The following is an 18,822-nucleotide window of genomic DNA, read 5'->3' on the forward strand; positions in this document are numbered from 1 at the left end:
ATTCATTTTAGAACATTTGTGCTGTTTCCTTGCTATGGAAAGATGAGGATTTAGCTCACTTATCCTTTTCTATCTCCTATCCCTTCAGAGTATCAAAATAGTTCTAATTTTGATTAAATAAGTATTCAGTATTTACATTTTATAATTGTGTACTTGCCTTTTTTCCATTTGGAATTTTGTTTTTATCAAAATGAATAAATACCTTTTGTCCTCATTTACTTTACTAGTTTTTATATCTTAACAGTGATGGAGCCCACAGCTCCCCCCACCTGTTTTAGTATCTATATATAGATGCTTAGTTAAATTTATTTTCTTAAAGCAGACAACAGTCTGGACTTCTTGAATGTATGCTGCTGCTGCTGCTGCTAAGTCACTTCAGTCATGTCCGACTCTGTGCAACCCCATAGACGGCAGCCCACCAGGCTCCCCTGTCCTACTTTTGCATTAATGGTCATCTTAGTGTCTTACCGTCACTGTTATTTTCAATGTTTTCTTCTTCTTGCTGTTCTGTGAGATGTCCTATTACCTAGACGTCATGCCTTGTTTCTCTGGATGTATTCTTATGTTTTATAGAGCACAGACTGTGATCACTTCCTGTATGGGATGTATGAATATATGGGACGTAAGTCTTTTTTGAGAATTTGCACCATGTGAAAATGTCTCTTTTCTACCCCTCATACTTAATAGAATCATAGATTTGAAATAATTTTCCTTCAGTATTTAATGGCGTTGCTCTATTGCTTTCTTTCAGTGTTGTCATTAAGAAGTTTGATGCTATTTTCATCTTTAACCCTCTGTATGAAATCTGTTTCTTACTAGCGATCTGCAGAATATTTTTTATACCCACAGTTACGAAACATTATGATGATTTGCCTTGGCATAGATCTTCTTTTGTCATTTGTGGTTAGATGTACGGGTGAGTCCTTTTGGTCTGGAAGTCCGTATCCTCTCATCCTGGAACATTTTATGGAGTTATTTCTTTTAATTCCTCCATTTTCACTTTGAAAACAATCATCCTCACATTTTCAGAAGTGTGCTGTTGCTCTCGTCTGCCAATGGCCTGCCCCCGTCGGAGGACGCTGTGGTGCACGGCCCTCTGTGGTGCACGACCCTCGGTGAACCCGTCTTTCCCTGCTGTCTGAGCGGGGCAGGGGCGGGCTCTGCAGCAGTGGGCGGTGCTCTGAGGGGCTGACTGCTTTTTTACTGCACTTCTCAGGAACCCTGGTGTCTTCCACACCAGCCTTGCCCTCACTGCTGTACACATGTGACCTTGTTGGGTGTGTTGGTTGTGAGCTAAGATACTACTGCTCTGCTTTCTTCACTTACTGACTTTCAATTCAGCTCTCTGGTCTGAGTAACATGTATGTTTGTTCTAGAAATATATGTGCCTTTTTAATGTATTGTAAGATCTGGTAGCACATCTAACGAACGTGATGAAAATTGATGACAAAAATGCTATGTCACTGTATCTGCAACAGCAGTAACGTTACATGAGATTATTTTTGCTTCCTATTCTTTACAGAGTTATGCATACTGCTAAACTACTATGATTGTCTATTAATAAGTGAAGGAGAGGTTAAAGTTCATTAGAGAATAGCAAGTAAATAAAAATTTACCTTTTTTTTTCCCTTTTGCATTTACCTGGAATCCTTAATTTCCACCTGTGGACCCAATTTAGAACTGTTGAATTAAATAGAACATGGTAGTATATGGGACCATAATCATGGATCCCTTTATTTGTCCATTTTTCAAAAAGACTTCTTTACAATGAAAAACTCTGATCAACCTTTTCAGTCATTCAACAAATATTTACTAAGTATCAGCTGACTATTAGATATGGGCACCAGGGCTACATTAGTGAAATCTCTGTCTTCATGGAGTTTATATTTCCAGTGGAATATATATTTGGTTATTGTGTTACCTAGATTAAAATAACATGCCTTGTGTATATCACCATTTCTAGAAAAATAGTTGAAATTGTGTATCTTTCTTACTTTATTTGAAACAAAACTTGGAAGTTTTTGTTTACAAATGATTTATTTGCAAAAAGATGTGAGAAGATTGGTAAAAAAGAAAAAAAAACAATACCCATTATTGTACCGATCAGAAATAACTACTGTAAACACTTGGGTGTATATTTCATCTCCTTTCTATACATATGTATATGTTTAAATATGTATGTGTATACATAAACATTCATAATTAGTAGAATTATATTATAAAAATATGTACAGTTTACATTTTATTTGTCAAGTGTTTACTTCAATTTTTTGTTGTTGTTGTTGTTCAGTTACTCCGTCATGTCCGACTCTTTGTTACCCAATGGACTGCAGCACACAAGGCTTCCCTGTCTTTCACCATCTCCTGGAGCTTGCTCAAACTCATGTCCATTGAGTCAGTGATGTTATCCAACCATCTCATCCTCTGTCGTCCACTTCTCCTCCTGCCTTCAATCTTTCCCAGCATCAGGGTCCTTTCCAATGAGTCAGCTTTTCACATCAGATGGCCACAGTATTAGAGCTTCAGCTTCAGTATCAATCCTTCCAATGAATATTCAGGGTTGATTTCCTTTAGGACTGGCTGACTGATCTGCTTGCAGTCCAGAGGACTCTCAAGAGTCTTCTCCAACACCACAGTTCAAAAGCATCAATTCTTCAGCGCTCAGCCTTTTTATGGTCCAGTTCTCACATCCATACATGTCTACTGGAAAAACCATAGCTTTGACTCTACGGACCTTTGTCAGCATATTAATGTCTTTGTTTTTTAATATGTTGTCTAGGTTTGTCATAGCTTTTCTTCCAAGGAGCAAGTCTTTTAATTTCATAGCTGCAGTTACCATCTGCAGTGATTTTGGAGCCCCAAAAAATAAAGTCTGCCACTGTTTCCATTGTTTCACCATCTGTTTGCCATGAAGTAATGGGATGGGATGCCATAATCTTAGTTTTTTGAATGTTGAGTTTTAAGCCAGCTTTTTCACTCTCCTTTTTTACCTTCATCAAGATGTTCTTTAGTTCCTCTTCGCTTTCTGCCATAAGGGTGGTGTCATCTGCATATCTGAAGTTATTGATATTTCTCCCAGCGATCTTGATTCCAGCTTGTGCTGCATGCAGCCTGGCCTTTCTCATGATGTACTCTGCATATAAAGTAAGCAGGGTGACAATATACAGCCTTGATGTATTCCTTTCCCGATTTGGAACCAGTCTGTTGTGCCATGTCTGTTTCTAACTTGCTTCTTGACCCGCTTATAGGTTTCTCAAGAGGCAGGTCAGGTAGTCTGGTATTCCAATCTCTTTAAGACTTTTCCACAGTTTGTTGTGCTCCACAAAGTCAAAGGCTTTCAGTTCAGTCGCTCAGTCATGTCCGACTCTTTGCGACCCCATGGACTGCAGACGCCAGGCTTCCCTGTCCATCACCAACTCCTGAAGCTTGCTCAAACTCATGTCCATCTAGTCGGCAATGCCATTCAACCATTTCATCCTTTGTCATCCCCTTCTCTTGCCTTCAATCTTTCCCAGCATCAGGGCCTTTTCCACTGAGTCATTTCTTCCCATCAGATAGCCAGAGTATTGGAGCTTCCTTCAGCTTCAGCATCAGTCCTTTCAGTGAATATTCAGGACTGATTTCCTTTTGGATTCACTGGTAGAAATTATTAGTCAGTCAGTGTAGAACTGCCTGAAATCAAAGGCTTTAGTGTAGTCAATGAAGCAGAAGTAGCTGTTTTTCTGGAATTCGCTTGCTTCTTCTGTGATCCAATGGATGTTGGCAATTTGATCTCTGGTTCCTCTGCCTTGCTGAAATAGCTTGTACATCTGGCAGTTCTCGGTTCATATACTGTTGAAGCCTAGCTTGATGGATTTTGAGCATTACTTTGCTGGCATGCGATATGAGTGCAATTGTGTGGTAGTTTGAGCATTCTTTGGCATTGCCTTTCTTTGGGATTGGAAGGGAAACTGACCTTTTCTAGTCCTGTGGCCTCTGCTGATTCTTCCAAATTTCCTGGCATATTTGGAAAAGTGTGGCACTTTCACAGCTTCATCTTTCAGGATTTCAAATAGCTCAGCTGGAATTCTTTCACCTTCACTAGCTTTGTTTGTCCTGATGCATCCTAAGGCCTACTTGGCTTCACATTCCAGGATATCTGGCTCTAGGTCAATGATCACACCATCTTGGATATCTAGGTCATTAAGATCTTTTTTGTATAGTTCTGTGTATTCTGCTTCTGTCCATACTGTTTCTGTCCTTTATTGTGCTCATCTTTGCATGGAGTGTTCCCTTGGTATCTCTAATTTTCTTGAAGAGATCTCTAGTCTTTCCCATTCTATTGTTTTCCTCTATTTCTTTGCACTGATCACTGAGGAAGGCTTTCTTATCTCTCCTTGCTATTCTTTGGAACTCTGCATTCAAATGGGTATATCTTTCCTTTTCTCCTTTGCCTTTCACTTCTCTTCTTTCCTCAGCTATTTGTAAGGCCTCCTCAGACAACCGTTTTGTTTTTTGCCTTTCGTTTTTTGGGGATGGTTTTTATCACCGTCTCTTGTACAGTGTCACGAACCTCCGTCCATAGTTCTTCAGTCACTCTATCAGTTCTAATCCCTTGAATCTATTTCTCACTTCCACTGTGTAATCTAAAGGGATTTGATTTAGGTCATACCTGTGCAGCTTAATAGTTTTCCCTTCTTTCTTCCATTTAAGTCTGAATTTGGCAATAAGGAGTTTATGATCTGAGCCACAGTCAGCTCCCAGTCTTGATTTTGCTGACTTTATAGAGCTTCTCCATCTTTGACTGCAAAGAATATAGTCAGTCTGATTTCGGTATTGACCATCTGGTGATGTCCATGTGTAGTCTTTTGTGTTGTTGGAAGAGGGTGTTTGCTATGACCAGTGCATTCTCTTCGCAAAACTCTGTTAGCCTTTGACCTGCTTAATTTTGTACTCCAAGACCAAATTTGCCTGTTACTCCAGGTATCTCTTGACTTCCTACTTTTGCATTCCAGTGCCCTATGGTGAAAAGGACATCTTTTTTTTTGGCATTATTTCTAGAAGTAACTAGACCTACTTCTGGTAGGTATATGCGTAATAACTGCTCAACTTCAGTTTTTTTGGCATTAGTGGTTGGGGCATAGACTTCGATTAATGTGATACTGAATGGTTTTCCTTGGAAATGAACCAAGATTATTTCAATTTAATGGTTATCTAATATTCAATTTTATGCAAACACCATAATTTATAACTTTAAGTTATTTTCTCTATTTTACTATTTAAAAAAGTCTTGTGCTAATTTCTTGTAGCTAACTTTTACCAAACACCTTTAGTTAATTATTTCAATAATCTGTTATGAATAATTTTAAATACATGGAAAATTTGAAAGAATTTTAGAATGGACACCTGAATACCCACTATCTAGGTTGTATAATTAACTTTTAGTGTGTTGACTTTACTGTACATCTAGTCAGTTATCCATTCTTCTTAAATTTTTTGGTAAATATTTAGATGCCGAGTCATATAATTTTCAGGCCTATTTTATAAAATTTAAAAAAGTTTCTAAATTCTCCATGATTTTTAGTAATAATTTATACACTTTGAACTCTTGTCAACACTGGGTTTCTTGTTTTAATGTAACTTTTTAGATAATTTTTGATTTATAGATTTTTACTAAATTTTCTCATTTTATCTAAGATGACTTTCTTCATATGTAACACTCATAAAACAATGTTTATTTATCGTTTGCTTTAATTATCTAATTTCTACTCTAGATTTTGGAAATAAATGTATATAATTTGTTCTATATGGTGCTTCATGTTTTTTAAGGGGGACATTATACTTGTTACTTTTTAATGTACACTTGAGGAAAGTAATCAGGAAATCACTAGTCCCTTTTCTTTTAGTGTTTGCAGTAAGTGTGTAAATAAGTGTTAACTGGAATATTGGCTCTAGCACATTCAGTCTTTTTTCTCTATCACAGTGTCAATGGGCCGATGGAGAAAAAGGACACATTGCGGGCAGTCAGAGCTGGAAGCAGAATCTCATGAACTAAGCACTCGTTCACTCACTCACTGCATCATGGTTCACTTCTTGGACTTTGGTTTTATCCCTTGGACCTCTATTCCTTTCAGTCTAACAGTATGACTGATAAAAAGACTTACGAGTAACACAGATACAAATTTGAAGTGTTAAGGAACCTAGGCCTTTTGGTGGTTGGACAGTGTGAGGCAGTTGAAGCAAGGAAATGATTAGAAGGTCACAGGGCTTACACAGCAGTGTTTTAAATGAGAGATTGCCTGCATTCTATTTTAAGAGGAATTGATGATTATTTAACTTTGGTATAGCTATTTAAAAAGTTATTTGGAAATCCCTCTAGAAATATGTTGACTTTGTTATTTTTGGAGCATTCAGCGGAATCTCTTTATTTACAGCTGGGGTCGAAATGCAGAGAACTGAAAGATATTCATTTCGGCCAGTGTTACAAGATCTCAGATGAAGGCATGATCGTCATAGCTAAGGGCTGTCTGAAATTACAGAGAATATACATGCAGGAAAACAAATTAGTAAGTACTTCTTATCATCCTTCTGTTTTTCATTTAACTCTTGAATTCCTTATAACGCAGTGTTATCAGGTTTTTTCTGCTGATTTCTTTTGGTGGTTTAGAGGCAAATTCTACTTCAAAGCAAGAATCTTCTGAAAACAGTGATTTTTATAATTTGATTTTATAGTCATGTGGATGCTTGCTTATATGTGGTACTTACATGTTAAAAATTCTTCATTAGCATGTGTTAATGTGTTTTTTCCTAAACTGTGACGGTGGTAAAAATTAATTGGAAAAAATGAAATTTGGCTGCCAAACATGAGTATGTAGTTGTCATTCCTTCTGACTCCCCTAGGGGTTATAATAATTTTAGATAGTTAGGGATTTTTAACATTCAAGAAGATGTACATTTGTGAAATAGAGCCTTTCACTTAGTATGGCATAAAATGGGATTCAGTAAATTGAGACAGATAATCTTGGTAGTTACATAGGTTTTAGAGTGTTACATAGAATTTATATTATGTTTTAAGCACATGTGTAGATAATCATACACACTGTTTAAAACCATGTAATTTTCTCTTTTTGAGATATACTTTACATATCATAAAATATACCTTTTAAAAATGTACAATTCAGTATTTTTTAGTATATTCATAAAGTTATGCAGTCATCATCACTAGTTCTAAAATGGTTTTATTATCCCATAAAGAAACTTTGTGTCCATTAGCTGTCCCTCTTCATTCCGCCTTCTTCTAGCTCATGGCAACTGGTAGTCTACTTTTGGTTTCCATGGATTTGTCTGTTCCAGGCATTTCATATAAACAGAACACAATATGTGGTCTTTTGTATCTACCTTCTTTGCCTTACCATATTTTTTCAAAGTTCATTTGTGTTGTAGCATGTATCAGAGCTTCATTCCTTTTTATAGCAGAATAATATTTCAAATTCATTTAACTTTGATTTGATGAGTATGCAGTATAGAAAAAGAAAACTTTTTAACAGAAAAAGTTGTCACTGCAGAGGCATTAGTAGAGTTCTTGATGTCGAAAAAATACTCTACATTAAAATGTAGGCAAGATGGTCCTGACCGTGTATCAGATTTATAAAGAAGATGTGCTTTTTAACTCTATCTGCAAATGAAGAGATCTTTTTGTTGCTCCCCCCTCCTTAGAGTTAGTTTACAAAATTTAGTAATACCTCTCATGTATTAAGGTAAGTTTTGAAAAGTCTCTAAGAAACCTCAGCACTTCAAGTAAGATAATGCTTTTTTTTTTTTTTTAAGATTATAGTAAGAAAAAAATTGAAACATTGAATTAAAAGTATATGCTTTTATTAACACATAGAATTATATGTTTCTCTAAAATTACATAATAAAAATACTTCCTGTTCCTCTTTACATTTAATACAATTTTAATAATCACTCCCGAGTCTTTATGTTCTTTTGGAGACAGTAAGGTCTTCTGGGTCAGAGAGAGTGAATTTTTGAATCCTGCATTGTGACCCTGGTAAAGCTACTTAGGGTTTCTGAACGTCTTTTGCAAATTGGGTTATTAGTGTTTGTCTTTTTGCGGGTTGTGGTTTTGAGGATTAAATGACATAATGTCCTTAAATTGTGCAGTATTAATTTTGACTCATAGGAAACATAAAAAACTAGTGGTTGTTATGAGATCTTGACTGTGTGTGTCATCTGTTTCCACTTTACACTCAAGATAAATTAAAAGATGGTAATCCCGACTTACAGTTTTTAATATTTCTCATGTAATGGGAACATTATTGACTGATTAATATTTGTTTTCTTGTTGAGCAAAACCAGAGAAACATTTTTCTTTTTTTATTTGTCTTTAGGGTGAAAACCTTTTATTAATTAGAGAAAACAACATAAAGTGAAATTTAAAATTGACATTTAGAAAGGGCAAAACAAATCCTACCTGATCAAAGTCTTGTTTGTTTGGTTGTTCACTTTTAATGTCCCAAATCAACACTACAAAACACAAAGGTGGCGCCTCTGCACCCAAGCCAAGAGCGTTTCAGCCACCCAGAAGGTGACTGATCTACAGTTTGAAACCCTGCTCCGAGCATAGAATCCCACATACAGAAGATGCTCAAAACATCTTTGTTTCAGCAAAAAATTTTGGTCAGTGGTTTCTCAAAGGAATTAACCATGTTTTTTGACGGTTCTGAAGTGAAGTGAAGTCGCTCAGTCGTGTCCGACTCTTTGCGACCTCATGGGCTGCAGCCTACCAGGCTCCTTTGTCCATGGGATTTTCCAGGCAAGAGTATTGGAGTGGAGTGCCATTTCCTTCTCCAGGGGATCTTCCCAACCCAGGGATCGAACCCGGGTCTCCCGCATTGTAGACAGACACTTTACCATCTTAGCCACCAGGGAAGTCCAGTTATATTCAAATATCCTTGATATTATGGTCCATTAGAAAGATATTATGTACTTAGAGGCTAAAGGAAATAAGTTTTTTATGTAGTGTTATTCAGTAAATATTTTGATGTCATTGTAAATTTGAAGTAATTTTTCCTATATTTTAGTTCAAAGAAATTCTTTCAATTTAGAAAGAGAAATTGAGAATCATTTGAACTCTTTCTGTTGGACAGTTAAGCTGTTGATAACTCATCTCCCATAGGAACTTTGGTATGTATTTTTAGGAATTATGAAATAAGGATAAATATTTGAATTACTTGCAAAGCTGTGACTTTAAGTAGTCTGGGTTTTTTTTGCTCTGAGATGTATTATCATTAGTCCCTTAGCAACAAATATTTTAAACAGGATAAGTAGAAATAATAATCTGCTTAATGATAAATAATATTTATATATGCAGATATATAATTATACTGTATATTTAATTATATACAGGGATAATAAATGTCATTTAATAGAACAAACAATTAATACAGATACTTAGGAGAATATTGTGTTTGAAAGGATGCTAGCAGAACTTTACCTGTACAGATAGATATTGATCATTAGCCAAATTATTTTGCTAATTGTCGTATCTATCTTCTTAAGAACCTTCTCCAGAGTGTTCGAGTTTCATTATGTGGCCTGAAAACAGTCACAGTGCAGTGCTTTTCTAAAGCGTAAAGCTTGCTGACTTTAGAATATCAAACTGTGTGCTTTTCTATACACTGAGTATCTGACTGTATCTTGGCCTTTAGATGGCAGCATTGTCTTTGTATATTTCAGTGACACAGCTTTTGTGTCCTTGATATAACTGTAAAGATAAGATGCTTGTACATGGGTTTTTGCAGATATTTATGGTTTATTTTTAATTTTGTTGTTTAAATGATTTTAGGGAGATTTTCTTTAAAAATATGAAATGCTTAGCTTTATTTTGAGTGTTAAATGGTAAACTTGCCATCTTACCCAAAGTAGCAGAATATTTGAGTGTGCTTATTTGTGGCACTGTAAGTAAGGTAGACGTTAGAATGAGGAAAGGGATGTGTTATTTACCAGAGGGAGCTTTATGCAGGCGTCAAGTGAGGACAATGACTGGACATTTTTGGATTCAGATGATTGATGGTGAAGCAAAGAATTGAGGACTTAGATGTAAAATCTCCGCGCCCCCCCCCCAAATAATGGGTTTTTGTTTTAGTCATTTTTTGAATGAGACAGGTGCCATGCACCTAGATTGGATGTATTTTGCATTTTCTATAAAATATCATATAGATTATAAAAACAGATCTGAGGAATACAACTATAATGGGTGTCTAGCATATTGTGTATAGCCGTCTGTTGTCTATTAGCTGTAGCATTAACATCACTTCTGTGCAGGACTGGCTAAAATTATTCTAAAGCCATGTTTAGTTTGTGTATATAGTTACTGATGATATAGAAACTTCATTAAGTATATTTTCTCTGCTTTTTAATTTCCTTGCTCCAGATTCTGCTTCTCTACATTTTGGACAGAAGTTCTTTGGGCACCTTTTTATTTAATTTTAAAATGATGGGGTCAGTTAGATTATCTACATTTGCTATCCAACTTGATGTCTTGAAGTACTTATGTCTTAAAGATGTCTTAAAGTTTTATGATTTTGAAAATGGTTTCTATCCTAAGGCTTAGGGTCAGCATATTTGATATATATGTGTTATATTTATTTGGCCTATTTTTAGCATCTTGTACTTTGTAGAGTTATGAACTAGTATAGATTTCGGAGTTACCCAAGAAACTAGTAATATATTATGAATAGATTTTAGAAAGTTTTTGGGAAATGATGTATGTTTTCTGGTTAAAACTTGATTTCCTGTCAGTTAATTATGACTTTTTGTTTTTTTCAACCTCCTGGTGAATTATTTTACTAGTTTTATAATTCTGTACCATCTCCTTTGGCTCCTGCTGTAACATTATTTGTAACATTGTTTTTAATGTTGTTATCCTTTGGAGGCCTACATGTATGAAGTAGGATCTAAATTTACCTCTCTTGGTTTCCTTCTTCCAGGCTGGAAGCATTTTAGGGAATGAATGAAGCAAACACTTAAGTTTGAGTTGAAATGAATTCATCCTGTGATCCAACTGTTTCTTAATCATGTGATGCAGTTAATTATCTTAATTTTTGAACTTTGATCTCCTTGTTTGTAGAAAGGAGATAGTACTACCTCAGACTTGTTCTTAGGCAGATCAGACTAAAAGAGATTGAGGTGAAGTACAAAATGTTGTTCAGTCGCTCAGTTGTGTACAACTCGTTGCAACCCCATGGACTGCACACCAGGCCTCCCTGTCCATCACCAGCTCCTGGAGTTTACTCAGACTCATGTCCACTGAGTCAGTGACGCCATCCAACCATCTCATCCTCTGTCATCCCTTTCTCCTCCTGCCCTCAATCTTTCCCGGCATCAGGGTCTTTTCCAGTGAGTCAGCTTTTCACATCAGGTGGCCAGAGTATTAGAGCTTCAGCTTCAGCATCAGTCCTTCCAATGAATATTCAGGACTGATCTCCTTTAGGATGGGGTGGTTGGATTTCCTTGCAGTCCAAGGGACTCTTAAAGAGTTTTCTCCAACACCACAGTTCAAAAGCATCAATTCTTCAGCGATCAGCCTTCTTTATGGTCCAACTCTCACATCCATACAGGACTACTGGAAAAACCATAGCTCTGACTAGATGGACCTTTGTTGGCAAAGTAATGTCTCTCCTTTTTAATATGCTGCATATAGTTCCAAATGTAGGAGTCTTTATTAAAAGCTTTTTTCTTCCTCTCCCGATCAGAGTTCACTTTCTGGAGTCTACCAGTTTGAACTGGCCATTGTCAGTGCCCGCTGTCGCTGACTGTTCTGATTTCATCCGTTAGTTACCCACACAGTTTAATTCTTTATTTTTGCTGCTTGCTGTAATTTGAGGTTGTTGAAGCAGTTAAGTGAGTAGACTGGTAGCCATATTATCATCAATTAGGGTAAGTAAGGTAAACATTTGCATCAAAGCTTAAATAGCAGTAACTAATTCAGCATTCTATTAAGGCTTGTCTTTTCCTGACTCTTCAACTTTGAGTGAATATATTAAGGGATTTGGTCCCCGCTACCCTCCAGTACCCCCACTACATTCTTGATATCTTATTCCTCAAATACTCCTTGAGAAGTGAGTTTACTTGTAATCCCAGACATAAGTGATGTACATTTATGAAGGATTGCATTTTGTAAGTACTCACTTTGGCTTCCAGAGTCTCCTAGGGTAGATACTCGTCTTCATTGCCTTTCCCCTCTGAATGGACAAAGCATTTACTTGCATCGAGTGGTAGTTCCCAGTAAACAGTGATGCACAAATATGGCATTCTAGAGAAGGTGACGTTAAGTTATTAAGCTTCATCTTGTCTTTGTTACTACATTTCAGAATTTTGCTTTCAGTTTTTGATGTTTAAAAAGACTTAGTAGTTGTTATCTCACTGAGTATTTATCATGTACCCAGGTACAATGTAGTTTCACATAATTAATTTTCACTTATTCCATTTTACAGATGAGGAAATTGAGGCCCCGAAAGATTAAGTAACAATAGGTAAATGTCACAGTCAAGGTTTTAACCCAGATATGTCGGATTCCTGAGTATTTGTCTTCAAGACCTTTGATTGCCTGGATACATCACAGATGGAGCTAAATCTATATGCCTTTGAACCAAGCAGTAATTTCCAAAAGGCATTATCCCTCTTAAAACATTTACCGACAGGTTCTGTAAGGCACCAAAGGAGGAAGTTAATTGTTAGCATGAGCAGAAGATCCTTTTGCTAGAATAATAACTTTTTTTTAGGGGGAGCGGCTAATACTAATAGAGATACACTGAACTCTTTTCTAGGAAAATTAGTAAAATTGTCAAAGAGAAGAAGTGTCTTCTGGAGAGTGTTTAATGTTGATATTAACCCTGTATAAATATAATTAATTTTATTAGAATTGCACTCATGCAACATTTTTTACTTTTCATAAACATAATGTATTTTTTATGAAGTTTGTATTTAGAAGCTAAATATTTTGTCTAATAGATTTAATAAAAATTCTAATGAGTTAATGAACTGATAGCTTTCCACTCTATCCCTTAACACTGTTTCAGATGTTGATTTGGTGCAGTTAAAAATGGAATACTTACTGTGTGCCAGGCACTCAATAGTGTTAAAGAATTTAAAAAGTTATACTGCCAAAGAAAGGATATCCTTTTCTAGTGATAAGTGCTGTGGAAATGCCAGTCACAAAATAAGTACTTCTGTGAGAGGCCAGGGAGGAATCAGGAAATCCTGTTAATAATCGGTGGCGTTGGAACTGGGTCTTGATTGATACGTAGCGATGTGGTGACTATGATGCAAGCAGACATTTTGTGAGAAAAGTGCTGCTGTGGGAAATAGCGTTGACAAAAACAAGGCATTAGAAAAATATGTGGAACGTCCAGTTAGTAGTGGAGAAGGAAATGGCAACCCATTCCAGTGTTCTTGCCTGGAGAATCCCATGGACAGAGAAGCCTGGTAGGCTGCAGTCCATGGCGTCGCACAGAGTTGGACACGACTGAAGCGACTTAGCAGCAGCAGCAGCACCTGGTTAGTAGTGGGTGTCCAAGTAAGATTAGGATTTTATCGTAGTTGGGGAAGTGTTCATAATTGGGTCTGTGAAGGAAGGTGGGGACCAGGTTGTTAAGTTTCTTGAGTGTCATGATAAGAAATTTGTGTATCTCTTGGTAACTGGGATTGTAGTTTGAGATTTCTAATTTGAAATGTGGTCAAATATTTTAGTCTTGTATATTTTCTAATTTTAGGAAATTAAAAAAATTCAAAATACTGAAAAGACTAGTAACATCTGTAATATAAGCCCGTCGTCACCTAGACATTGACAGTTGTTAGCCTTTTTGTCGGAGAAGGCAATGGCACCCCACTCCAGTACTCTTGCCTGGAAAATCCCATGGATGGAGGAGCCTGGTGGGCTGCAGTCCACGGGGTCGCTAAGAGTCGGACACGACAGAGCGACTTCACTTTCACTTTTCACTTTCATGCGTTGGAGAAGGAAATGGCAACCCACTCCAGTGTTCTTGCCTGGAGAATCCCAGGGACGGGGGAGCCTGGTGGGCTGCCGTCTATGGGGTCGCACAGAGTCAGACACGACTGAAGTGACTTAGCAGCAGCCTTTCTTTTAAATTTGTTTCTTCTTGAATTAATAAAGCAAATAAACTTGAAGTCTCTTGTCTTACATCCCATGTTACCACTGTCTCTTTCTAGAGGTAACTACTGTGATGATCTAAAATGCTTAAAAAACCAACAGCTTTAGCACACATAATGGACCACAAACAGCAGTGCAGTGTTGCTGAGTGTGTGGTCACAGTGGTTGTGTCTGACGTTACAGGGTTAGCTGCTGGTCTCACGTAGTTTGTCAGTCTGCAATCCCCTTTGTTTACTTTTAAGTTGTTTTTGGTATCTAGCTTAATGAATATGTAATTCCTTCTTTTAAACTTTTAGTGTTCTATAAATGTATGTATCTCGTGTTTATCCATTCACATTAAGGGACCCTTATATTGCTTCCATTGTTTTGCTTTATAGGTAAGGTTAACAATAAAAGCTTTGTGCAAGTCTGTTGGCTTATCCATGAGAATTTCTCTGGGAGCTAGTCTAGAAATGGAATTAAAGGGAGCTAAGATATCAGATACATTTTGAAAATTTTGATAGATGTCAAGTTGCTCTTCATGAGTAACTGAAATCATGGTTTACAGGTGTATCTTGCTGATGGGTTGTCAGCTCTTTTGAGGATAAAGAGTATCATGTTTCCTTTTTATCCCATCCACCCACCTATTGGCACATAGTAGATATTCAATAAATGTTGGTTTAGTGACTAATGGCTTACTGTTGAATTGAATATACTTTTAAAGGTATTTCTTCTAGCATTTTGGGAACATGCTTTAAAAAGTGGGTGGACTTAAGCTTATAAATAAAAGCTTGAAGAATAGGTTAAAGATGGAGAGTCTGTGGCTTTCTGACTTTGCAGTACGTACATCTCTTTGATCTGGTTACTGTATCAATGATGCTGTTCTTCATGTATCAGGTTTACCCAGCCAGAGTCATTCATGTTCTCAAGGGTTATTTTCTGGGATAATATTTCTTAACAACATGCCATTCTGATGAACTAGAATATAATTTTATCCTTGTAAAAATTACATTGACTCATACCTTCTTACCATTTATAAAATTGGCTTTATTTTGTTCAGTGATATTCAGAAGATCTACTTTAATTAAAAGCTAGAGTTATTTGGCAAACCTGAAAAAAAGTTAAAATGTTATTTGGCATATTTTTCAATCTGCAGAATGAATGCATTTTTATTCATTATACATTCTTTGGTAGAGCTTACCATCTTTCTTTTAGAACTGTTTTTCTGTTTTCCTTCTGTAGGTATCTTTTTTGTCAGGTATCTTGGTAAGGACTTAACTGAATTGTATTCCTTCATTTTAAAGGCATAGAAAACCATGAAGAGTGAGTGCATGTGTGTGTGTGTCTGTCTTCTCCTGTGGACCGGTGTGGTAGAGGACAGGCAGTAGCTTCGATAATATCCAAATAATTTTTCTTTGGATTACGTCAGTTTTGTTTTTTGTTTCTTTTTTACCCAGCATATTTATTTAACTAATTGTATTAATTTAATGACATTAAATTTAGTTCACAGATTTTTGGGGGCCCATCAGCTGATGATAGGAGTTCCTCAGATTCAAACAATCACAAGTTGAAGCAAGCTTGGTGTTGAAAACTGATACAGGTATTCCAGTGTTGATAATGAAGAATTTATTATAGCTAAAAGTTTTGTTGTTATTGTTGTTTAGTCGCTAAGTTGTGTCTGACTATTTAGCGACCCCATGGACTATAGTCTACCAGGCTCCTCTGTCCATGGGTTTCCCAAGCAAGAATACTGGAGTGGGTTGTCATTTCCTTCTCCAGGGGATCTTCCTGACCCGGGGATTGAACCTGAGGCTCCCGTCACGTTTCCTTACCACTCAGCCACTAGGGAAACTCGGAATAGGAGACTCAGATAGTATTTGCATATTGTTAATATTTTGTGGGGGGGGCGCTCAGATTCTAGATTACTGAAAATAAATTTATTCTGGGTTTAAAATTTATAGTTGATAGGTTATCCCTAGTATTGCAGTTCTTTTACTGGTGTTACTTTCCACTTACATACTCTGTAGTTTAGATCCTTTTTTTTTTTTTTTAATGTAGTTTTTATTTTTTCTAGGAGTGCATATTAAAAAATCAGAGATTTGGAACAAATCAAATTATTTCTCAAATATAAATGTGAAAGTGCTGTCTTAGTCTCTGTGCTCAAGTGTTGGCAAGTGGGTTGAGATAAAGAGCCAAATGGTTAGACTTAGCAAATAGAAACTTTATAAGGTTAAATAAGAGTGGAATGCTGGGAGTACATTAAGTCTGCTGTTTATGAGCACACATTCTTCAACTGCCTATCTAGGCTGTCAGTCAACAAGTGAGATGTGTTGCTTAGATCTGGTGAGAAGTTTTGGCTTATAGCTGTCACAAGGCTGTTAGTGTATTAAGATATGCAAGACTTAATTCCATTTACTGTTTTCGTGATTAGGCTTTAGGGGAGAAGAATTTCTCGTTTTCTTTCTTTTTTAAGTTGTGCCTTTCAGAACGTCTTTTATAAACTATAGTTGAATCTGGCTACCAGGTGATAAGATGCTTCTTTCCAAGTATTTTATTGTAGTTATTATCAAAAGAGGCATTGTCACGAAAGTGCATCCAGACATCCTGTGGTGAGGACTGCTCCTATTTCTGCTGCAGACTTTGCTTATCCATATTGCCTATATTGTTTCTTTTTGCTGTCTTTCTTCATGTTCTTATTAAAGGTCTAGAATGAGTTTACAGATGAGAGTATTGGGGTAAAATCTTTCCCTTGGACTGTACCTTCTGGTTTTTAGTAGCTGAGAAATTGAGGCCAGATGAAATATATACTATTTTGATATTACTTATTTTTTAACCCTCCAATTGCTTCCTATTTTATGTAGCTACATAAAATTTAGGTTGCAGAAAAGACCAATATTGTATTTTTCTTTAATGAGTGCTCTACTTCACTATTTTTGGTTTCTAACCTGTGATAGACTCCAGGAGAGTCCTTGGGAGTAGAAAATTTGTTGAGTCTATTACCAGGTTTTCATTGACTATTTTTGATTTAAGCATAATATCTAGGTATTTATCATTCACTGTAATGCGATACATAAATGAATATATTGAGAATTTGTAATCCGAAGATAAATAGTTATGTATCAGACTCCTAATTAAACTGTGTCTGGGTGATTATTCTTATCTTTTATTTTCCCCTTATTGAATATATATCTCTGAGAAAACAAAGAGGAAGGTATATATTTATATACATTGTTTTTAAAATGCCTATCAAACGACTACAGATTATAAAATTATCTTGATCATTTAATGCTGGATTTTTGCTTTGACTCCTCTGAGAACAAGGTATGATTAGGTTAAGCCATGACTTGTAGGTTCACTGAGTGGGAATCAAAATACAGTCCCATGCCTGCTTACTAGGTTAATGCTAACTTTAAATATTTGATGATACTTACGGATACTTTGGGGGCTTCCGTTGTAGCTCAGTCGTTAAAGAATCTGCCTGCAGTGCAGGAGACCCGGGTTCAATCCCTGGGTTGGGAAGATCCCCTGGAGAAGGAAATGGCAACCCATTCCAGTATCCTTGCCTGGAAAATCTAATGGACAGAGGAGCCTGGTGGGCTGCAGTCCATGGGGTCGCAAAGAGTTGGGCGTGACTAAGCGACTAGCACTTATAGATAGTTTGATATTTTTTATGTTTTAAGTTCTTGCAGGACACAATTTTATATACACACATATATTGATATATTAATAAGTACTTTTTAATCATATATAACTATAGTCAATTCCATTGTGTAATCTATGATATATTTTCATAAACTACAATTGTGTCAAGCTTATGAGTGAAGAACTTAAAGGAAAACAGTGTGAAAGATAATGGTATATTGTATATTCCACTGGATTCTGTCATGGCCTAAGACATTTCTAAGACTGGCTTTGTTATTTGTTAAATCTACAACTCAGAAATACTCTTGCTAAACTACTGTATTCATCATTTCAGGAACTTGTAGTGGTTGACTACAAAAAGTTCTCCAGTTACTTGTCTCTGTTCTCATTATGTTCTCAACTAGTCTATTTACTCTGCATTTTCTGTTGTCATCTTGCTTTCTTCCAATATGTGTTCAAGCTGAGCGAAAGATGATTGGTTAAATATTCTTTAAGAATTCGACCACATTTATTACTTTCTAGTACTCTGTCAACTTCCTTTATTATTTCCTATTAATCCATTGATAATTTGTTGTAGGTTTCAAGGCTTCAGTCTAATCATGTAAGCTCCTTAAAAATAGGGATGTCTTTTTTTTTTAAATTTGTTTATAGTAACTGACTATATATTTGTTAATGTTTTGACTAAATGGTTAAAAATTAATCTTTTTATACTTAAAAATTATAAATTTTCTGAAAAGGACAGTTAGTTAAGATGAACCTTCTATTCTGAAATTTTCTTCTGGAAAAATTCTTTTTGTGCCCAAAAGAAAGATCTTAAAAATTAATATCTTTAGTGAGGTACATGTCAGTCACTTTAAGTATGATTATGACCAACCTAGATAGCATATTCAAAAGCAGAGACATTACTTTGCCAACAAAGGTTTGTCTAGTCAAGGTTATGGTTTTTCCTGTGGTCATGTATGGATGTGAGAGTTGGACTGTGAAGAAGGCTGAGCACAGAAGAATTGATGCTTTTGAACTGTGGTGTTGGAGAAGACTCTTGAGCTGTC

The 18,822-nt window shown here is 36.1% G+C and overlaps 1 protein-coding gene across 1 annotated transcript in view; it reads left to right on the forward strand.

Annotated features, from left to right (window-relative positions):
- Positions 1–18,822, forward strand: part of FBXL17 (F-box and leucine-rich repeat protein 17) — a gene marked incomplete at its 5' end in the record, with an annotated part of 389,687 nt that overhangs the window by 35,315 nt on the left and 335,550 nt on the right. Inside the window, one exon of the mRNA XM_010843793.1 lies at positions 6,414–6,545. Coding sequence (XP_010842095.1) covers positions 6,414–6,545 — 132 coding nt within the window. The remainder of the gene's footprint in view (positions 1–6,413; positions 6,546–18,822) is intronic.

Source organism: Bison bison, unplaced genomic scaffold, assembly GCF_000754665.1.
Source record: "Bison bison bison isolate TAMUID 2011002044 unplaced genomic scaffold, Bison_UMD1.0 scf7180017864189, whole genome shotgun sequence".
NCBI lineage: Eukaryota > Metazoa > Chordata > Mammalia > Artiodactyla > Bovidae > Bison > Bison bison.